This window comes from Coenobita brevimanus, chromosome 96 (assembly GCF_032717465.1).
Source record: "Coenobita brevimanus isolate Jiangsu-jjx chromosome 96, ASM3271746v2, whole genome shotgun sequence".
Lineage (NCBI taxonomy): Eukaryota > Metazoa > Arthropoda > Malacostraca > Decapoda > Coenobitidae > Coenobita > Coenobita brevimanus.
The window spans coordinates 18842385-18866317 of NC_137049.1; the positions used below are offsets into that span (position 1 = coordinate 18842385).

Genomic DNA, 23933 nt, shown 5'->3' on the forward strand with positions numbered 1-23933 from the left:
AGAATGACAGCTGCTAATGAGATCTTGCCTTATTAATCAAACCTTGCCTCATTATTTCGGAGCACCCAAAGTGTAAATGATGTATTGACCAGGCGTGTACATTCACATACTAAAGTTTGTTCTTCTTTCCTTCCTCTAATACTGAATTCATAGATACTTGAATGTGACTTAATGACTTGAAGAGAGTGCATGGAATAAGAGGGAAGAAATCAGAGGAGAAAAAGAAAGTAAGGTGGGGATGGAGAGGAAATGGAAGGAGAAGGTGGTAAGGGAAGGAGGGAGGGGAAATGAAAGGAAGGCGTGAATTAGGGTGACATATGATAGTGATGAACCTGAGGATATGAGAGGAGGTAACCAGAGGAAGGAGGGTGGAGTGAAAAATGATAGCGAGATATTATAGATTGGGAAATGGACGAAAGAAAGACGAGAGGTCGAGCTGAATTAATATAAAACTTTGATGTAGTTGAGGAAAATAAACCAAAAATATGACGTCATCCAGGTGAAAAAAATAGAAAATAAAAAAAATTGCTTAGCTTATGGTACCTGTGTCGTAACTTGTGTAGGATGAAAAAACGTGTTCAGATACCGCCCCACCCACCAAAAAAAAAAAAAGAGTGGTTAAAAATTACTTTCTTGTGATATCCCTGAAGTGGATTGTATGAGATGTCGAGATGAAGGTGTCCCAGGAATGTTCAGTCGGTGGGCTGGTCTACCTGGTTACGTGAACTCAGGTGGACGACAGATGGGCAATGACTGGTGGGTGTGGGGTGTGGTGTGTAGTGGGTGTCTAGAGGCATAGGTGGTAGGTAAGTGTGTGGTGTGTATGTGGATGTGTTGTGGGAGATACGTGGGCAGTGGATGGAGAAGAGAAGTAATAAGTGGGTTTGTAAGTGGGTGAGTAGGTAGGTTAGTAGTGTAATAATAAAAAACTGAGGTGTCTCGAGAATGTGCAGTGGTGTGGCTGGTCTTCCTGGTTACGTGAACTCAGGTGGAAGACAGGTAGGCTGTGATAGGTGGGTGTTTAAGTGTAGGTGGGTGTGTTGTGTAGGGTATAGGTGGGTGTGTTGTGTAGGGTATAGGTGGGTGTGTACTGTGTAGGTGAGTGGGTATTGTGTCGGTGGGTGTGTAGGCGTGTAGGTGAGTGTGCAGTGTGTAGGTGGACGTGTAGTGTGTAGCCGTGTGTGTAATGTATAGGAAGACATGAAGTGGGAGTAAGCGTGTAGTGGTAAGTGCCTGTTTAGGTGAGAATTGGGTTTTTATGTATAGATTGGCATATAAAGGGGATGCGGGTGTATTATGGGAAGTGAGTTTGTAGGGTGCACGGTAGATAGGTAGTCAGTGTTAGGTGAGTGTGTAGAGGTAAAAGTGTGAACATATCTGCTTATGTACGCCTGTTAAAATTAAAAATGTTTGCCCAGTACAATTAAGATCACAGATTATCTACACAAGGCTTCCATGACTGACAACTAATTTAACCGCATATAAAGGGAAACTGATTATTGTTGTCGTCATAGCGTGGGAGTCGTTGCATAAGACAGTACGAATAATTGCCAAGTCAGCCATATGAGACAACACACAAGCCAAGATTGTGTGTGTGGTCGTCAGCTGGAAATGCGTCTGCCTATAACTGTGATTAGAAACTTATCAGTGACGTCTGGTATTGTATCGATGTATCTTGGAATTGTTTACGTAATGCTGTAAGAATAATTGCCCAGTGAACCATCTAACAGTTTACACAAGCCAAGATGTGTATCGTATTCTTGTTAACTTAAGCAGCTGTTTATCACCTCTTCCATAGCGATTTACTTTGCCTATTGCAAATTGTTGTTCTCATTTTTCTTCTGTATATTTGGTCTGATAGAACACGGCTGCCTCTAAACGTAACCTAATAATGACTTCATATTGGAATAATTAGTCTTAACCACAGTGGCTTCGGGGTAATCAAATCCTTGGAAGCCTGGTCTCTTCAAAGCTCGTGCGGAATAGTAGAATTCACCTCGATTAACATTCAGGCTCCTATGACCCACTCTCAGCTAAATAAAATAGTCTTTCGTTAGCTGGAATAGAAGACGAGAGTTACCCCGACCGTGTGAGAGTTAGTTCCTCCTCCTCCTCCTCCTCCTCCTCCTCCTCCTCTTCCTCTTCCTCCTCACCACCCCGTTTTCCCTCTGTTGTCTGGAACCGTCAACTTCTATACTGTCAATTTCCTGGTGAGTTGTGTTGACGTGGTGTGGGGCTGGGCTGGGTAGGTGAGTTAAATCCACTTTAAGGTAGTTAGATGAGTTACCAGCTTAGGTCTCACCCATTCAACTTTAAAGGAGCTTAGGAAGGAAGAGTTAACTTTTAAACCTGCCTCAGTATTTCATTTCCTTCTTCCTTCCTTCCTTCCTATCTTTTTCTTTCTTTATGTATGCTTATGTATTTCTTTTTCTTTCATTCATTTTTTCTTGTACTTTTTTCTTTCTCTCCTTCTTTCTTTCTTTCTTACATTCTTGTACATCTTTTCTCTCTTTCTTTCTTTTAATTTGTACTACTTTTAGATGATTTTATTGGACGTAAGGGAGACCCCTCGTAGTAAAGGGAACTGAAAAAAGCCTCTCGTATTCCATGCAGTACACTCTCGTTTTAACTTTATTAATGATTAATGATTCCAACGGCCATACCACGTTGAGTACACCACTTCCCGTCCGATCAGCGAAGTTAAGCAACGTTGGGTCTGGTTAGTACTTGGATGGGTGACCGCCTGGGAACACCAGATGCTGTTGGCATCCCTACGTCAAGTGGGGTTGGTGGAGGATTAGTGCCCCTCCCTGTAAAACAATTAACTCTAAGCCCTTGGCCACCCCGTTTGGGATACATGGCGTCTGGCAATGAATGAATGAATGAAAAATGATTCCTTCGTCTTAGGGGAAATTCTTTGCAGAGAAAGGTTTGCTCTTGTACTGTATTATCATCACACTCTTCTGTTTTATAAATTAGGACAACATGAACCGCAGTGTATATTAGTGTATTTCTGTACAGCTAAACCAAGAAAAGAGCTAGCATATAGAGCTAAGTAGAACCCATCAACATCATCATTTTTATTTCTATCATCATCATCATCATCATCATCATCGTCATCATCATCATCATCCTATTTCTCAATGACAGATAGAGTGGGAAGGATTCAGAAGCAGGAATAGGTAGGTACAAAAAACAGAATCATTTAGAGAAATCGTGTTGATGTAACCTGTATGAAACTGAGGTTACAGTTTTCAAGGGAGAGATTGTATACATTTTAACTGTGTGACCACTTGGCCGTCACACACACACACACACACACACACACACACACACACACACACACACACACACACGACTGACTAATTGAAGAGAAGGAAAAAATACTAGGAAATTTTTCAGGAATTGACGACTATGCTCATTAACTTCGTTGATGCATGTTTTTCTCGTTTCACTTTTGATTGATACGTATTTACTTACTGGATAATTAAATTGCAGAAAAATTCACTTTATTAATATTGAGGTAATGAGGAATGTTAGATGGATAAATGTTGGATAAATGCGCGTTTAATACTACTTTGAATATTTCCTCTGATAGTATGTTGCAAATTTATTAACGAAAAAAACAAACAAGAGAGAGAGCTAAGTACTTCATCATCATCATCATCATGTCCTCTGTTACAGTCATCATCATCATCGTCATCATCATTTCTGCTGCCTCCACCTGACCTTTGCCATCTGTCATCATCCTCACCTCTGTTTCTATAATCATCATCATCACTCCATCCATCCATCTCCCTTACACCAGTAGAGCCAATTAGGCGTCTACCTCTCAAGAGCCCGATGATCCCCTTCCTCTAGATCGATACCTGGATTGATGTCGCATTTGGCTGATGTCTTTGGCTAGGCGGACGTTGATGTCGTTGATGTCACTGAGGTCGTTGATGTCTTGAGGCCAGATTCTTGTTGTTTTAGGAATCTCACTATACTCTTTTCACTTTAACTTGGCCTAAAATTTTCATCTCTCCACCGTGAATGCTAAGTTGCATCAATAGAGTAACGCTGGAATAGGGGGGTAGTAAGGAAGAAGTGCTGTGGAGGGACCGTGGATGCATGTCGTCGTCCTTTTCCGGCATCGAGACAAAGAACTAAGATGCGAGGACGAAAATGTGGGCCAAGTCAAGGTGTAGTAACTATTGCATCTCGTCCATATACTTTTGTTTCTGTATAAGTGGCACGTTCATATTTATAGTGTACTGTGTAAAGTGTTGTACTGGGGTATGTGTTGTGTACTGTGTTGTAGTGCTAGCATATGTTTGTGTATTCTGTTGTAGTGTTCTGTGTGCTATGTACTGTCTTGTGGTGTGTACTGAAGTGTTATGTGCTTTATACGTAGTGTGATGTGGTGTAAAGTTTGTTGATATTTTTTTTACTGTAGTATATTACAGTTTGGCCAAGTGGAGGGGCATGGGGTTGAGTGAGGTTGAGTGGGTTTGGGTAGAGTGTACTACGATGAACTGGAGTGGGAAGGAACGAGATGCACTGAGTAAGAGTGACATGGTTTGGTATGGGATGGGATGAGATGAAATGGTGTGGAGTGGTGTGGGTGGGGTTATGTGGAATGATATGGAGTGGTTTGGTGTGACCTGAGATGGGATGTTATATTGTCGCACTGTATTGTGTGAAGTTGGGTAGAGTGGGGTATGTTGAGGTATGGTGGGAGGAAGAAGGGTGCGATGACGTAGTGTGGAGTGGTCTGGAGGGATATAGAGAGGATGGGATAGGGTCGGGTTGAATGGAGCAATGTGAAGTAGGTTGGACTGGGGTAGGATGGGATGGAGAAGAGTATGATGAAGTAGTGTAGAATAGTGTGGAGGGATATGGGGAGGGGTGGTGTAGGGTGGTGTGGAGTGGGATAAAGTGAGATACGGTGGATTGGGGAAGGCTGGGGTGGAGAAGGGTACGCTGCACTAGTGTGGAGAGGGGTGGGGTGGAGTGACGTGCCTGTGATGAAGCACTGTAGGGGTCCTGTGGAAGTGATGGGCCCCTCTCCTGCTCAGGACAAGGACTGTGTGTGTGTGTGTGTGTGTGTGTGTGTGTGTGTGTGTGTGTGTGTGTGTCTGTGTCTGTGTGTGTGTGTGTGTGTGCTTTACCCTGAAGTAGTAATGAGTGTTCTTAATTACCAACCATTTCAGCCTCCCAATCTAACTACACTTGACTATCAGCTCAACCGAAGAGGGGTTACGAATTTTTGTTAGGTGAAATCAAACACAATTGGTTACGTGCTGAACTGAGATATCGCCGGGTTTGGGTTCGATTACATTTCCTTGCTATGAGAAATACCATTGATGTCACGTCTTGCTAAATTAAATCCTTACCAGCACCAGAAGTGTTACTCACCGAATGGCCCAGAAGTAGAGAGGTTTATGAAGGCTGTATATTAGTCCCCCCTTCCGGAAAAAATGAACAAAATCGCCTGGAAATCCCATGAACGTAATAAATAAAAGAGGTAACCATATTGAAAGACTTTAATTTTACGTCTTAGTCATTATAAGTAAACCTACGATACACACAGGTCACTTGTTTCGTAGTGTATATGTAAATGACGCTGCTGTCGTGGGTGTCGTAGAAATATCGTGGACAGTCGTGGAGGCAGTGGTTAGGCCCTAAATATCAGATCCTTTCAATAGCTCGATGCGGCCTAGTTTCAATAGTTCTACGGCTTCCACTGCCAGAGCGATTGCGGTGAGGGAAGCGAGAGAGGAGAGTGAGTGGGGTGAGAGAGGGGAGGTGGAGAGGGCAAAAGATGAGAGTTTTTGAAGGGTGAATGGATGAGGGGTTAGAGGAATATGGATAAGGGTGAGAGAAAAATGAAAATGGGAGAGAGAGAGAGAGAGAGAGAGAGAGAGAGAGAGAGGGTGAGGGAATGGAAAAGGGTGTGGGTTGTTGAGGGGAGGGTAGATGAGGGGCGGGGGGAATGAGGGGAGAGAGTGAGAGGGGAAAAAGTTGCACAAAAGGAAACGAGACAGGCGGGGGAGGTGAGTGGCGGCATTCCCCTTTTTTTTAGCGATTTATTTTCCGTAATTCACCTCAGTTCCTCTATAGTGACGATTTTTTCATTATATTCGTCCCAGCATCAGGTGATATTGGTCAGACTGGGAGAAAGTATCCGAAATGGAGGAGTTAAATACATCCGTCATTCATCTGTTCAGTACGAGACGCCATTCTTTAGGTGAATACGTTTGAAGGTAGCAAGAATACTCAATTAAAAAAAAAAAATCATAGTGAGAGGACAGCAGAAGTTTTTACGACTGTTTGGCTGCGTAAAATCTCTCTTAGTGGAATCAAATCGCCAGGAGTTTATAATGATTTCGTTTTAGGTTTGGGAACCATAATATGATTTGGAGGAGAATTGAAGAGTGAAAAACAGAATGAGAAAATTAGTCGTGAAAAATATGATGAAAATAGATGCGAGAAAAAGAAAATTAGAGTAAAAATGTGGAAGATAAAATTAGATTGAGAGAAGAGCATTGCGTGAAGAATAAGGATGAGGATAAAGAGGATAGGAATATGATGAGAATGGAGGAGAAGACAAGATAATGGTGGACAAGAGGGACGTTTGAGAGCAGGATATGAGGGGGCACTGGAGAGAGAAATAAGGTGGAAAATTGAACCTGCAAGAGAGAAAAGAAAGGAAAAGGAGGTGCAAGGGAGAGTGGTAGGAAACTGAGAAGAAAAGTGTAAGGGAGGTAGTGATATTGTTGATGTTGATGATGATATTTCTGCATTCTGCTCCATATATTTTTAATACTGGGATGATAATGATGATGATGATGATGAAGATGATGATGATGATGATGATGATGATGATGATGATGATGATGTTTGTCCATCATGCCCACCCCCGTTTATATCAGTGGGAAATATGATAATTATAATAAGAATAATCAGTAATAATAATAATAATAATAATAATAATAATAATAATAATAACGATAGCCTACAAGTTCTTCAATTAATTCTTCGATTCCAATAATGCACGAAATAGGTCAGTGCATCCAGGCATTCCTTCTCCTTGATGGCCAGATAAGAAAAAAGTCTAAGTCTCACCTCATTTAATTATCTCGACTTGTGAATCGTGAAATGTAATCTTTCTTATTGAATGATTGATGGAGACGGTGATTTTAGCTACTAATTTTCAAGATCCCCTCTGTTCTTTCCCCGATTCTGGGTTATACCAAGTGCGTTAGTGAGTGAGAAGTTGGGATATGTTGGTGGTGATGGTGGTGGTGGTGGTGGTGGTGGTGGTGATGGTGGTGGTGGTGATGGTGGTGGTGGTGGTGGTGGTGGTGGTGGTGATGGTGGTGGTGGTGATGGTGGTGGTGGTGGTGGGGACGATTATGCGAAAGTGAGAAATTGGAATGTTTATGGTGGTGATGATGGTAGGGACGATTATGTGAGAATGAAAAATTGGAATATGTTGGTGATGATGGTGGTGGGGACGATTATGCAAGAGCGAAAAATTATGATATGTTGATGATTATGATGATGGTGGTGAGGAGGACTGTGTGTGGCAGAAATTGGGATATGTTGTGATTATGATGGTGATGGTGGGGATGATTATGGTGATGACTGTAATGATACTGATGGTAATAATGATAACTGATGATGATAACTGGAACCTTCCCCATTATAAGGTTCAATCAAGACACAGCAGGAACAACAGGAGCTGAGAAAGTAGACTCGTGGAGTGAAATGGCTGTAGAGAAATTTGTAACTATAATTTCATTTACATAAGTTCCGTGTCAGAAGCACAACTGAATGGATGATAAGCAAGATGAGCATTTTACCCTCAGTGCAAGACAAATTTCCTATCAAACTCGTCTAAATTAGTTTCTAGAGATCCAAAATGGCGAAGATGTCCTTGAAGTGGGCTGGTGGAGACGGGGTGGGGCTGGCGGCAGGTGGGGAGATGGTAATTACTGAGCCAGGGTTTGGTCCCTCGTTACCCTGGTGTGTCCTGCTGCTAATGAGCCCCGCTAGTGGACCATATCAACACCTGGGGAACATCACCTCAGCAACATCATTTTAACATGCGTCTTATTTTCACTTTACCTGTATGAACATTACCTCAATGATATTTTCCACATCATCTGAGTCTCATATTCACTTTTACCTTTATGAATATCGCCCCAGTAACATCACTTTCAATCTCCTGCGTCTCATTTTCACTTCATGAGCATCATCTCACGAACATCATTTTCACATCATCTGAGTGTCGTCTTCACTTTGCCTTCCAAATAGACCGTTTCATCACCAGGGTAACATCAACTCAATTACATCACTTTCACATCGTCTGTTCATCATATTCAAATTGCTTTACTAAATATGTTCATACCATCCACTTCAGACGCTTCATAGTTCAGTTTCATATATACTGTATATATATTTTTAGCCCTAGCCTCATATGAATGTAAACCCACAGGACTGTAAGGTGATATTGCCTCTCTGCAGTTCACCACCCTCCTTTCGGACAACAGAGAGGGAACTGAGGGATATTTATACAACTGGGCAGTGGAGCCTTCCGGCTGTATCGATGCTATCACGTGAAGGCATCCCCCTTGATTGTAATACTTGAATACATGGGGTTAGAAACGTATTGGCTGTTGATCCTTATGTTAAAAATGTCAAGAGCAGGACCCTTAATTACGGTACATGAAATAGATTATTCCACTCTTGAAGGGGATAGAGGAAAGAATGAGTGTATGAAGATGTCAGTGTCTGCCATATATGTGAGGTAGTTTGGACTGTGGCTGCCTCTGTTGGAAGGTTTACGTGTGGGGTGTATGAGTGTCTTTGTGTGTGTGTTTACCAAGTCTTTTGTGATTTTATATAGTATCTTCTGTGTGTGTGTGTGTGTGTGTGTGTGTGTGTGTGTGTGTGTCTTCTTATTGGAGGTGGGTCTAGTTGATGCCTACTTTTAAAGTACAGTGATAGTGTTTCTAATGATATTGATTTCTGCAACATGACGATTACATTTAGCTTGCCAGATAGATGCCTCTTGTCGCAAAGGACTTGAAAAGGTTCCATTAAGCATAAAAGAGTCCACTTCTGCCCCGCTGTGTATGTGTATGTATCCATGTGCTCTGTAATTCATGGTCACATCGTTTTCCCTCAAAGCTGTGAACATTGAAAAAAGATCCAGAACCAATTTACGAGCAGTATATTATCCCTTATGATGGAATTTGGAGCATTTTCTTTGGTGGATAACCCGGTCGCAGAAAATGGTGGCGAGGAGAACTTGCCTAAATCCGGCCTTCCATTCACTGTTACTGCCTGGATCAATAATGTTTCAAGCAGTTCTTCACGTCTTTCCACCTGTTATTATAATTTTTAAGGTTTTATGTGATGTGGTGATTTGACTCTGGCCTGAGACTCATCGATTTTAAGCTCATATTAGTAGCCATTTCCATATTTCCCACTTCGAGGTGTAAGGGAACCGAGGTTAGGCTATTGTGGTGAAGTGGATTTAAGGATGGATGACCAATTTTAGGATAGATAAGCAGCCTACTCTCCCAGGTGGCATTACAATGAAAAGTCTTCCCGTCAGTTCTTGGGGATGGAACAAATACGCGCAGGTAAAGCTCTCACTCCGACTGGGGCGCTCAGAGAACTTTCACATTTTCCTTTTTTAAACCGGGGCATGAGTATAAGTAAGTTGAGATTTTACTGGATTCACACACACACACACACACACACACACACACACACACACACACACACACACACACACACACACACACACACACACACACACACACACACACACACACAGGACAGGTGATGCTGCTTGGTACACCTGTTAACCCATTAGTGCCCAGGGTCCTTGTGTGAGGGATTTGCCTGATGGTTACTAAGCGTACTGCCCTCCACCTAGCGGCTGATTGTCGCGGAGCTAATAGGTTTGTACCCTTGGACTCCACTCTTTTATTTACGTTTGAAAGTGACTAGTTCTGTCCTCAGATTAGGATACTGGGCACAAATGAGTTAAACTGAATTTCTTACTGATATGATACTCTATTTTCCTCAGAGTCCCAGACAACACGTTTTTCATAGTTACATAAATCCCAGATAAGATGCACATTATTAAAATTATTATATATTTAGGAGCATATAAATTACACTATATAAATATTACGAAAGCACTGTGCTATATAGGGACGCATCTGGTGTTGGAAATATAATGTGAAATACGAGGCCACAAACAATGCCGTACCGTGATTGAAGGGTGCAGTATTTACCCGCCAGGGATCGATGGTAGGATAGTCTCTGCTCACTCTGCTGCCACAACCTCACTACGACGCATCCCTCCAAAACTGAATAAAATAACGTGAAAGTACCAAGAAGATCATAACAAAAACGTCATCCAATTTTCATATTTTTACCTTTTTTTTTTTCTTACTGCATGCTTGATGTTGCCTGCTCAATCGGGGTGGGGTCTGAAATCAAGATAAAAGCAAACTGATTCACCACAACTAACCTCTCAGAATTGAATCAAACTGTCTGGTAGTAGCGAAAATAGAATAGGAACACTGTTTATCATCGTACTGACGAGGTAACAAAAATTATCTCCCAAAGTCCCCACTAAAATAGGTCTGTTATCAGATTAATGCTAATTGTGTGGCGATAACAAGAATATGACGTGTTAACGACACAGTTACAGCTACCTTTCTCGTGTGTGTGTGTGTGTGTGTGTGTGTGTGTGTGTGTGTGTGTGTGTGTGTGTGTGTGTGTGTGTGTGTGTGTGTGTGTGTGTGTGTGTGTGTGTGTGTGTGGTGTGTGTGTGTGTGTGGTGTGTGTGTGTGTGTGTGTGTGTGTGTGTGTGTGTGTGTGTGTGTGTGTGTGTGTGTGTGTGTGTGTGTGTGTGTGGCCTACAGTAAGTAAAAGTGTTGGTGTTGTTTGTGGGTGTTGAGAGTAGATATGGTGTGTGGGTGTGAAGTATTGGTGTGGATGTGTGTGTGGATCCGGTGCTGCAGACGCCATCCTCAGGAGCGGTGTGGTGTTGCGTGAATGAAGGGGAGGGAGGAGTAGCGCCCCCTCCAACCCCTGGCAACTGCCCAACACCACGTAAACAAGTTGTGCCAGGTCCTCCCAGCCACCCTTCTCCCCCACCTATCATGTGTGTGTGTGTGTGTGTGTGTGTGTGTGTGTGTGTGTGTGTGTGTGTGTGTGTGTGTGTGTGTGTGTGTGTGTGTGTGTGTGTGTGTGTGTGTGTGTGTGTGTGTGTGTGTGTGTGTGTGTGTGTGTGTGTGTGTGTGTGTGTGTGTGTGTGTGTCAACAAAGGTGATCAAATTCATGCTATTACTTTTTACTCCCAGGAAATGTTGATAATAATAATCACCGAGACAGTATTTCTGCATTCCTGTTCGGTTGCGTCGATTAATAATTGAGAAGAAACTGAAGTGACAAATATCATGCATAAGTAAAGTCACTCCACTTCATATAAATATTTATTAAAGATTAATACTTAAAGAGACAGCTTTCAGTGCGGAGTATCTCCTCCCATACTGACAAACTTTTTTTTTTTCTTTAAGGCTGAATGGTGTGTAAAGTTGCTCGTGTTTTGCTTGGATCTAATACAGCTGCTAAGCTTTTTACAGACAAAAAAGAAAATTATGTCAGAAACAAAGGAAACGACCACCACCATCATTGTCAACATTACCATCATCACAGATCTGACTCTGTTGCCCACCTGAAGATGAGGAAGACAGGATCCAATAAATACTACTTTTGTTAATATTTCCATTCTTTGGTGACTTGTTTACCATAAATGTTGCCCGAAATCCTTGATGTCAAGCTTTCCTTGTAGTCTTCCAGTGTCTTTACCTGGACTTGAGGTTGATCCGAAATCAATACCGTGGTTGTGTTACACAAGAGGAAATATATTAATGACCTGGCCGCGTGCCCGCTGTCCAACACGCCGTAGTCTCCCTTCCCTTACTCTCGCCAGCACGCATTTTCTTTGTTTAAGCTCTTCAGTTTGGTGACATCATTATATCTTCATTTTGGCCTTCAGACGATTTAATTTTTCTGATGGGAACATTCTTGTAACGAAGAGGTTAATGAAGACCATATTTGACCCCTCAGGTTCGAATAATATCCCCTAAGATGAATAAGACCATTCGGTGAACGCAAGAATATAATACAGAATACGTCATCGTAGTGAAGAGATCAATGCAGAGGTTTCTCCTGAACTGAGGAGAATTGTTATCATGGCAAAAAATTAAGATGTACAAATATCATCGCATTGAAATAATTAAGGGAATTAAGAGATACAGTCGCGTTCAGGAGCTCCTTGACATCCTTTCGAAGTCGTTTTAGTCTTTAGTACGATTCTCCTAAATAAAATGGTCTGTAATCTTGTTCTGTTAGCTAAGGCCCCCAGATATGTAAAGAAATAATTGAACTGGACAGCATCCATTGATTTCCGAAAACTCTACGGGCGTGGTAACCAGCGTTTCACTATCTCGGGGTCTCTACGCGGAATTCATGTTTTATTCCTGGGGCTGTAAATCGAATGGAAGGATGATGTGGGGGATTACATGGAGCAGGGCGACTTGCATTAGTGGGGAGGGTGGAGGTGAGGATTGATAGGAGTTGAGAGAATTTTTATTGCGGCCAGCTTAGATGAACGTAGTACCTTTTCAGTCCGATGTATTTTTTCCCCCATGTTCTTGCTACCACCAGACGGCAGTAGTAAACACAGGAAAGACTTCTAGTAATGAAGGGAATAATTAAGTCTGTATAGATCCAACTCCTCTAATTCTGAGCTTAAAATATTCTGGAAATAGCAGATATATTATTAAAAAATACATCTGACCGAAGGAAGAAATATTGAAGTTACCGTTTGACTTTTGGAAACTCTACGGACTTTGCTACCCACGTTCAACTATCTCTGGTCTCTACGCGGAATTCATGTTTTATTCCACGGGTTGTAACTTGAGTGGAAGGATGATGTGAAGAAGTACTTGGAGGAAGACGGCTTGGAGTGGTGGGAGAGGGTTGATGAGGTGTTATTGGAGGGGCTGGAGGCGTTTTTGTAGTGGCCATCTGGGATAAGCGCTGGGATTAAGCGTGAATGGTAATAGACGTGATTAGTAGCTGATTGGAAGTGGAGGGACTTAGGAAAATTAGGCATCTGTTGAGGTATACGAGTAGATAGACAAAGATAGAAAAATAAATGGAGAAGTAGAAGAATAAACAGTCTGGGCTTACTAACAGACGTGCCTTGAATTGGGTGATCAAAGTTAGTCTGTAATTACTTTCACCTATTCCCCTTATGTTACGTCTTTGAGTCTGAGTATAAAACAAGCCACTTTATTGATTGAAACTTCTGTAAAATGAGTATCAGTTGGGGTAAATGGAGGCTCGTAGTTTCGATGGATTAGAAGGTTGCCTACCATATTTCTGCCATTCTATCTCCAATCCTTTCATCCTTCGCCCATTATTACCCCATTCCCACAATTGTTTCGCCATGTCTCCCATTTCCCTTTCATTATTGCCATTGACTCTCTTTCTTCTCCCATTATTGCTCCTTTCCATTTATTACCTCTCGATGTCACTAATTCTCCTTTCAACAAGATCATCGAGTTTCCTTCAATATCCTCTCTCCCTCTTTTATCTTGCCCCCTTCTCGTTCTGCCATTACTTCTTATTCTCTCCCTCCTCTCCCATCTTCCCTCTCTCCATTTCTCTTTTGCTTTTTCTCCCTCTCCCCCAACTCCCTCGTTTTCTCACCCACTTTCCACTCGTCCTTCCCTTCATCCACCTCCCTCCATACCCTCCCACTCTCCCTCATTCAACATACTTTTTCATTTCTACCTCCCAGCTTCCTTTTCTTTCCTCTGTCACTTTCCGTACATGCCTTCTCTCCACATCTGTTCCTCACTTCCTTCCCACATCCACTCACTCCTGTCCCACTTCTTCTTCGACTCACCACCAGTCGTCCATTCACTTCATAACTCTCCAAAGAACTGATCTAGTCTGTCTCTCGTGTCCCATTCACGCCCCATTGCACACCCACCACGCCCACCCACACAACATGCCTGTCTTCTCCACATTCTCTCTGTCTCTGTCTCTCTCTCTCCCACATTCATCACCAGCCGCTAACTCACTCCAAAACTCCTCAAAGAACTGATCAAGTCTCCATCCCTCTTCTCCACGCCCCATTTCACGGCCACCCACGCCCACACAGCCTATAATTACAACCAGACCCAGATCCCATTTTTTTTTATCTCCCCCCTTCCCTCCCGTGCGTAAAGTGGCGGTAGTATTGGCAGTTTAGGGTCGATGGAACGGGCGTATATTGGTTGTGTGTGTGAGTGTGATGGCCTGCAGTAGTGATGGGATGAGTGGTATTGTGTGTGTGTGTGTGTGTGTGTGTGTGTGTGTGTGTGTTATGGTCTACAGGGCTGATGGGATGAGGATTTTGTGTGTCGAAGAACCAGTTACTGGACAGGGGCCCACTCGCGTATTGTAATCTGTCCACCATCAAACAGTTTCACTTTGCCTGAAAAAATGTCTTCCTAGGGGTTAATATTTTTAATCCCATTATGTATTTTACATCTTATTCTTTGCTATAATTAGACGATTTTATTAACTGAGATATTGGCAGTTAGAGGTGTTAAATATAGCCTTCATTTAACCTCTTCAGTACGACCCATCTTCCTCACGCTGAATAATATGTGATGGAGGCAGCATGAATGGAATATAGCAAACAGGGTCGTCCAGATATTGCACATCCTAGCTCTCTTGTATTGCAGTTACTGTTTAGTTAGCAGTGTCGGCTCAGCGTTGCCAGTTGCATCTTTTTTTATTTCCTATAACGCGTGTTCGTACTCTTTTTTATCTCTTTTTTTTTTTACGTCCTGTAGTTGCAGCCACATAATGAGGCGCCCAGAATATCTCCACACCCGCAGAATTAAACTCAGCAGTCTCAGGAACACGCGAGCATTGAGAAGCACAATATATGAAACATCCTATATATCATTTAAAGGTTTAATTCTGTTCCCTATATTTAGCTTTACATTTAACTCCGGAGGAATGAGCACGTGCCTCGCCAGAATCACCACATTCCAGCACGACCTTTCAAGAATTCATTAAACTTGATATGAGGAAGGGATCTTATATAGCCTCCTGCGTCAAAGGAGGAAGTACCCTACGTATAAGGACTTTGTTTATCTGAGTATATTTTTTGCTATTTCTTGTGTATCCTAACAACTCAATCCCTTTTACAGTTGGAAAGATGATGATGATGATGATGATAGCATGGGAGGAGCTTTGATGATGATGATGATGATGGTAGGGTTGGAATGATGATGATGGTAGCAGAGGAGGATTTTTAATGATGATGGTGATGATGTTAGTAGAACTGGAATGATGATGTTGATACTGATGATACTGTTATTACTGACGATGGTGGTGGTGATGGTGATGATGGTAGGTGTGGAGGTGTCTTGGCGTGAGTGTAGTGTTTTATATGCAGGTCACCCCCGCCACCTGACCTGCCTGCGTAATGCCTTCCATTCACCCTTCACTCTCACTTCATTTATTATTTATCATTTTGTCTTTGTCCTTCTTCTTTTCATGTTGATCATTTACCCTTTACTTTCACTTCATTTTTTTTGCCATTTAGTGTTCTTCATTCCTGTTTCATTCCTTGTTTATTATTCATCCTTCCCTTCTTTCATTTCTTATCTTTTCAGAACTTCTTCGCTTCTTTCTTTCATTTTCTTCCTTGGCCCTTCATTTCTTGTTATTCAGTCTACACCTTCCATTCATTTCCTGTACTGTTTTTACGCCTTAGAGCAGAGTGTGTGTGGGAGTTTTAAAGAGGACAAGAGAACAATTAGCACAGCTCTCACAAGACCGTGTGCCACTTGCAACACTTAGAGGTAATGACGTGGGTCGTTACTATCCCATTCCTCTGTCTGTCTGGCTGTATCTTTATATCTAGTTCCTGTCAGTGTTTGTCTGCTTGTCTGGCTGGCTGGCTGTATCTCCATCTCTAGTGTCTGTCTGTGTTTGTATGTCTGTCTGTATGCCTGTCTTTCTCTGTCTTTGTGTCTGTCTCTCTGTCTTTCTTTCTGCATATGTAGTCTGTCTGTCTGTCTGTCTGTCTGTTTGTCTCTCTCTCTCTCTCCAACATAACTCATCCACCCTCCTAAAACTTCCAGCCCAACACCAACCTCATATAACACCATTGCATTCTTCCACTCGTCTTTTTTTTTTTTTTTGCCTCCTTCGTCACAGGCCGCCACATAACTCGGTCCCATTTCGTCCATTCTTTTTCGTCCCCGCACCCCCGGCGAGAGAAACAACCGACCTTTAAGTCTTGTTTTCGTCTTGGGCGTTTTGAAGAAAGGCGCTACTTGCAGGGAATCTTAATTGAAGTGAGGTGAGCGGTTGGGGTGGTTGGAGGGGTTGAGGAGAGGGGGAGGTGGGGGTGTGGAGGAGCTGAGGAGGGGAAGATGTTTGAAGGGTGTGGGGAGAGAGTGAAGGAACAGTGGAATGAATGGAAAAAGGAGTGGAGAGAGATTTTGGAGAGGAAATCAGAAGTGGTTAGTTTAGAGACTTTGGAGGGTCGTTGGTTTAGGGGATTTGGAGGGTTGTAGGGGGTAAAGAAAAGATTGGAAGAGTTTGAAGGAGGAATAGGAAGAGTGAGAGTAAGGGTGGGAGAGGAAAAGTAATGGAGGTATAGTGAAGACGGGGAGGGGCAGCAGAGATTCAATGGAGCAGGGATGAAGGGGCTTTGGTTGGTTGGGTTGGGAGGGTGGGAAGAAAAAGATTAGAGGAACAATAAATAAGGTGAGAGGTAGTGTAGATAAAATAAAGAACAGGTGGAACTATGGAGGAAAGAGGGGGAGATGCAGTGGAGGAAAAAATAGACAAATGGAAGAGCTTCGGAGGAGTGAAGAAGGAAAGTAGGTAAGAAAAAGGTTACAGGAACAATGAGAAAAAAATGTGGAACAGGTGAAACTGCTAAGGAGAGAGGGAGGAAAAAACAGAGAAATGCAAAAGCTGTTGGGGAGTGGCGAAGGAAAATAGGCACAGTAGCGTGGTAACTCTGACTGCCAAATTACCGTCCAAATGAGGCCACCTGAGGGGCTCGAGGTGTGCAAAGGTTAAAGATCACCCAATGGCCTGAGGGGCGAGTAGGTTGTGGAAATCAACTGTGTGTCGTGGCTCAAAATTCCCCTTTCCCGTTTCACCACGAGAAGCTTTGTGGGATCAGCAGTAAGAATAAGATACTGTGTTTCTAAAGGGGTTATAAAAGGGTTACTGGAGCTCCACTCTAACGCCATTAATAGTCCTTATTAAGATGAATAATATTGTTTAGCGAGAACAGTAATAAATATATAGCCATTGTATAAATTTGGCTACTACGCGGCTCTTTGATTTTCGATCCTATTATAAAACCAGTGACGTAGGACAGTCACCTGCCCTCCAATGCTCTGGCGTATGAATATGTTAAACTCTGCAATTTTTGACGTGTTTCGGTGCTGTTTATTTTTTGGTTCCATACTCCTGAATATCGCCTTGTATGCTACTGGTGAAAGTGTCGATATTAAAGCTATATAGATAACATAAAAGAAAATATTTAGATTTATGTAATATGTTAAATAAATTGCTAAGGAAGGAGTACAACGAAGCCTCCTAACCTATAATACAGGCCTACGTGAGAGAGAAGAGGAGAGCCTGAGGGCATCCGGTAGACGGTGATATTGGCCAGCGACACAAAGAGAACTTCCACCCTCACCCTCCCAGTACACCCAGCCTCCTCTACTTTGATCTACCCTCTCTGTACGGGCGGTTCCATCTACATTTCCTCGGTTCCATCCCCTCTCAGTCAGGTATTCTGGTGGTTCCATCTTCTGTTCTTCGGTTCCATCCTCTCTCAGGCAGACATACTTGCTGCCGCCTTTGCATTTAGCCGGTTCCATTGCCTCTGAGTCAGACATACTTGCTGTTCCATCTACATTTCTTCAGTTCCATCACCAATCAGTCAGACATACATGTGGTTCCTTCTGCGTTTACTTGGTTCCATGCCCTCTCTGTGCCACTTGCTTGCAGTTTCATCTACATTTACTCGGTTCGATCCATCTCCTTTAGTCGCTCTGTACAAGATGCCAGTGTCTCTTCAGTACGATAATGTTTTGTTTATTTATTTACCACACGAGATATGTATTTTAATATTTGGGGATACCTGTCGTATTTAAGGAGGTTTAAGCAAATACTTCATCACAGGTATCATCATCATTACCGCAACCACAACCACCACTACCACCATGTTCCTTCTCTTATTATTCAGGGCCGAGCGGGAAGGGCACAGAAACATGAAAAAATGTACGAAAGTGTGAGAACATCGTCAGCGTCAAGAGAGAATGGGCTTCACCTCCACTCTGTCATCAGTTAGGCCTTCAAAATTCCATTGCAGCTAATTTCATCCACCCCACAACATTCCACTAACAAAGCTCCACCAATATTCCTATAAGACCCACTAGTTCTTCATAAGTGCTTTGTCAGAAATGCTCCAACAATGCTTCCACAAAGTCCGTTAGTGTTCCATCAGCGCTCAGACAAAATGCTTTACAAATGCTTTGCATGTTTCAGTAGTATTCCATCAATGCGCCACCGAAAATGCTCCAACAATGCTTTAACAGTGCTCGACATTTGCCTTTGCCCCAACAGTGCTCCAGCAGTAGTCCAACAGTTCCCTTCCGATGTCCTATTAATATTCCAACAGTGTTCTATCAGTAACAAGTTACCAATGCTCCACCAATACACTACCAGTACTCCACCAATGCTACACCAGTCCACCAACAATGCTCCACCAACAACCCAACAAAGCAACACCAGTGCCTCACCAACAATGTACCCCACCACCTCCGTCCCCACCATACCCCCACCCACTTACAAGTTTCCTCAGTGCTACAGACCGCGCCATCGTTACCATTACACATCGCCTCCTCAGTCACTGTCTCATTACGATACCCGGTTTGTTTTCATCTGACGGAACCGAACCACTCCCACAGTTCAGTAAGTCATGGTTATGTGATTATTTGTTACTCCTTAGTGATGAGGCATGAATGAGTGTTCTTGGTTACTAGTCAAATATACCCTCCAGTTTGAATACACTTGACCATCAACTGAACTGAAAATGGGTTACGAATCACACACACACACACACACATATATATATATATATATATATATATATATATATATATATATATATATATATATATATATATATATACAGAGAGAGAGAGAGAGAGAGAGTTGGGTGGGAGTAGGAAGCAACTCTCTCTGTGTCCGGAGTTTGTCCCCAGAGAATGGTGACGAAGTTTCCTTATGAGGCTGCTGGGTCTCTGTCCCCACCAGGTGGCGTTGGTGAGGTTGGGGTGGGGGGAGGGGGTTGACAGGGGCTAGGACTGGGGTTAGAGGTGGTGGAGGGGGTGAGAGAGGAGGAGGTGGGGTAGAGGGTGGGGGGAAGGAGAGGATCATTGTTATCGTCATTGTCATTGTTTTCGGTGTTTTCGTCTCCGGTATCATTGCCATGTCATCCTCATTATCCTCGTCATCATCATTTTCATATCTTGAGGGCGGGGGGGCGGCGGGATATATCATTATTTATATAACCACAGTTCTTCAGAAATGAACCTTATCACCTTCTCCAGAGCTGTAAGTTCAGTAATATTCTTGTAAGACGCGAAATGCACTGTGTCTTTGCAGCTATTTCATCACAACCTCCGTTCACTCTGTTGCCTCCAGTACCTGTAAGATTTGTCACTAGGGATTCAATTGCTGTATATATCCTTCAAAGTACGTAATTCACCATGCCCATGCAGGAACTTTATCAGCACTTGCTTAATTTGTATTCCTCTAAAATAGTTAATAATTTACCGGGTCTTTAATGCACACTCCAAGGCCTGTCACATCAGCAACCTGTATATGCACATTCAGTACGTAATTCAGCAAGACAGCATCTACACCCTTAGAACTCCAAGATCCCCCATTCGGTTTATATTCCTCTGAAGTCCGTGATTCGCCGGTCTAACGTACGTGATTTGCAGTGTCTTAGCAGCTACTTTGCCAGTCCCTCCAGGATCCGTCGCCAGTAATCCCGAGAGCGTGAATTAGAGCGGGGGATTTCAGGGACGAGATTGGTGCCTCCTTGACGGTCTGGTTTATGTGGTGTGGAATGCCTCGCCTCCTCCCACCACCACTACCACCACACCCGCTGCACACTAACTTCTAAGACAGGCGCAGGGTGGCTTGGCGGAGACACGCTTTGCAACTTTGGAGAAATTAACATCCGAGCAAATGTATTGATGGAGTGTGTATGTAGCATCTTAGATCGAGGATTTTTGTTCTCTATTTTATTCACTCTCTGGGCCTCGTGACTGACTTGTAGCTTAATTAAACCTTAGGACATTAGCTGGATTAGAATACTGCAATTTTCCCTTGTATGTGAGCGTTAATCGGTGACAAAATGAACACTCTCAGGCTCCTTTATTAACTCTCAGCTCAGTAAAATCATCAGGCGGTAGCTTGAATGGAATATCAGAACTCCCTTGATCATAAGGGGGTTTATAGTCCCACTGGGCGATTTTATTTTGCTAAAGGGAGACATGGATATCTAAGAGGTTAACGGAGATCATTCCCAACCCCTTCCCTAATGAGAGGTCTCCATTTAAGCTGAATATAATCGTCTGGTGTCAGGGAGAATAAAACAAGTACAAATAAACACATAAAAGACGTGATGGTATTTCATGGGTTAGCACAATCAGAATGAGTGTTATTAGAGTCATTACTTCTCACAATGGTTTTCTTTTCTTTCCAGGACCTTCACTACCACCATGACCACCACAGTTGCCTGCCTCCCTCTTGTCAGGCCGGGCGAGTAGATGTTTGAGACAGTGGACTACGAGATCACATAAACGGGCATCCTAATTTATGTTCAGTGTCACTTGTTATACAGACAGCAAGAAACATACTGTGAAAGGATTCGATACATGTTGATGTGCTCCTGCTCTGCATGTGTTTAAGCGCCCTTTAATGATAAAACAGACAACTTAACCTTCTGTAAGACGTGGATCAAGTTGACTCAAAAAATGAAGCAAATGGAAGAATGAGTGTAGCGGTGTCATCTGTCATGTATTTTTCTTGATAGGGACTTCACACAGCCATGTCTCACTCCAGTAGATTTGGGATCACTGCACTCAAGCGTTCGTCAACTCTTACACAAGCTTTGCCTTTGTATTAAAGACACTGCAGCAGTCAGCAATTTCCCTTCCACACCATACATATGCAGCACCTTCTATTTTCCACGGTCACTTGCTCTTTCTGTTATAAGCTTTTTTTTTTTTTTTTTTTTTTTTTTAATCAGTATTGCTATCGGTATCTTTCGTCCTTTTCACATGGTCTCTTCGCTGTATAAATTTGCTCCACTTATCCCCTACCACTCCGAAAACCACCCTACTCATCACATACCAAATATTCTTATACATGTTTTGCTTTTCTGTCACTTTTCTTCCATACGATACTTCTAGGGAGCCGCTCTTTCATTACATCATTAGCTTGCGTCTCAGTGAAATTTTGGTTTGCGATTATGTTAGAGTTAGAATGGTGATAATGGCGATTGTTATTATTATTTTTTTTCTTTTTCAGCACAGATAAACAGCTTACAGTGCACGAGTGTAAGTTACATGTTGTGTGTTAATGGAAAATCATTATGAAACAGAAGGCCAACTTGACGATAAAATGACAGAAAATGTAATCAGTGTGTTAGTGGAAAAACAGTATGATATGCAGAGAAAAAGTGACGATATACCAACTAAAAATGTAATCGATGAAGTAATGCCTAGACACAGTGAGGTAATGAACATGCGAAACAGTTGCAAAAATTGTCAGACGTAAATGGTGATGAAGTGAGAGAGATAAAGGAAAATGTGGAAGCGATTAGACGGAAAAGTGTGATATAACTGAGAAATTATAGATTGTGAAAACACTTGAGAGGGAATGTGATGTAATTCCGAATAGATTTTGTTATGCCGTCTCTAGACCAATTAGAAAATGATGCAAAATTAGTGATGTACTTACAAGGAAAATATGCAACAACTAAGCCAAACAAAAATAAACAGTTGAGTGATGCAGTTGCGATATGAATTAGTGCTATGAGGCAACTATACGAAAAGTAAGTGACGAACAATATGCAACAATCAGACCAAAACAAAGTGACATAATCTCCAACTTAAAAACACATGGCCTTACACAACAACATGAACTCCACCCAACACCCCAGCAGCCCACATCCACCTAACTCCCCCCTGCGGTGAGTCCCCTGGGGAGGATAGGGGCCCTCACTTCCCACGTGCCCCCCATGAGCTTCAGGAGCGTGAAGTCCGGGGGCGGGGGCGGGGGTGGGGCTGTGGCGGGGGGCGGGGCGGGGCTGGGGCGACGGAGAGCCACCAGCAGCCTTCTGGAGCACCTGGAACCAGTGTCGCACCACAGGGTCAACTCCCGCAACAACTCCCTCTCCAGCGCATCCAGAAGGTGGGCCTCATTTTTCTTTTCTTGTGGGATATTCGTGTCCTTTTTCCTCTTTGTTTCTCTTTTTCTGCTGTTCATTTTATCCTTTGTTTTGTCTTTTTTTCTTTGATATGTCTGCTGCTCACTCTCAAGCATCCAGAAAGAGGGTAGTGGTTTTTCATTCTTTCTTGTAGTTTAGTTTCCTTTTTTATCTTTAGTTCAGTTTTTCGTTTCTTCTGTTCTTGTTTTTGTCTTCTTTCTTTATCTTTCTTTTTGACATATCTTTTATCAGTATCAAAGTAAGGAATACGTTTTTATTTTTCTGACTAGACCAGTGGAATAAGAAGTTTTTCCTGTCCAATATGAGTTTCGTGGCCCAGTTATTATTTACCGTTCTGCTGCTCTGTGCTTCTATTATTCATTTATTATTTAGAGTAATTTTTCTTTTAAAGTCCATTTGGTGTTTGTGAATGCCTCCTCTTAACTCAGTGACGTTCTGTTGTACCTTTTTCTTTCAGTTTTCTCTAAGGAGAATATTTTTGTCAAGCTGGTTCTTAGTGCACCTCTCTCTCTTTGATCTTCCTGTTACTTTACCCTTCACCCCCTCCTGTTTTTTTTTTTTTTTCCTAAAGGAGGAATAGCTCTTTTTCTCTTCTTTTAAGAGTTTAGATCTTCTCTCTCTTTTTTATGTGTCCTCCCCATCTCTCTCTCTCTCTCTCTCTCTCTCTCTCTCTCTCTCTCTCTCGTGTATTTTTAGAGATAGTGCCTCTCTTTCTGTCCCTTTGTGTGCATTATTCCAAGGTGTTTTTTGTTTGTTTGTTTTGTCTGGCTGTAGTGTAATGCCCCTCGTTTTTCTGTTTCCAGTATGTTTCTGTTCTACGATCCTTTTTTCTTTTTCTGTGGAATATGTTTTTATTAAGTTTGGTTTTAGTGCCCCGTTTTTTCCTCAGATCCTTCTAGTAATTAGTCTCGTTTTTTATAATCATTCTTATCTTGAACCCCTGTCCTTTTCGTGTCTTAAAATCTGTCCATTTTGTGTATGTGTTCAAGTAAGGTTACATGTTTTGTCTTGCTAATGGTTTGTGTGGCACATATATTTATTTCACCATTTCCCTAACTAGGAAGTAATTTTTTTTTTCCAATTTTCCCAATCATCCACAAGGCCTGAAAATTATTGACATGTTTGATTTTCATTATGTTTAAGTAACATTTATATAATTTACATAATGTACATGCAGTATTTCGTAACATATGTAAAATTTTACCTCATACACATATAAATCTATGTAAGGTATATGCATTTATCATGTGCAGATCACGTGATAAATGCATAATGAAAA

General features: G+C 42.3%; 1 protein-coding gene and 1 non-coding gene across 2 annotated transcripts in view; both read left to right on the forward strand.

The window, feature by feature from the left end:
- The first annotated feature begins 2649 nt into the window (after positions 1 to 2649).
- On the forward strand, positions 2650 to 2768 carry LOC145413554 (5S ribosomal RNA). Its single transcript, XR_013899739.1, has one exon. It is a non-coding gene; the product is annotated as a 5S ribosomal RNA (ribosomal RNA).
- A 19676-nt stretch (positions 2769 to 22444) lies between these two features.
- Positions 22445 to 23933, forward strand: part of Ih (hyperpolarization activated cyclic nucleotide gated potassium channel Ih) — a 571052-nt gene continuing 569563 nt past the window's right edge. The window contains exon 1 of the mRNA XM_080283126.1: positions 22445 to 22617. Within this exon, the coding sequence (XP_080139252.1) occupies positions 22445 to 22617 (173 nt within the window). The remainder of the gene's footprint in view (positions 22618 to 23933) is intronic.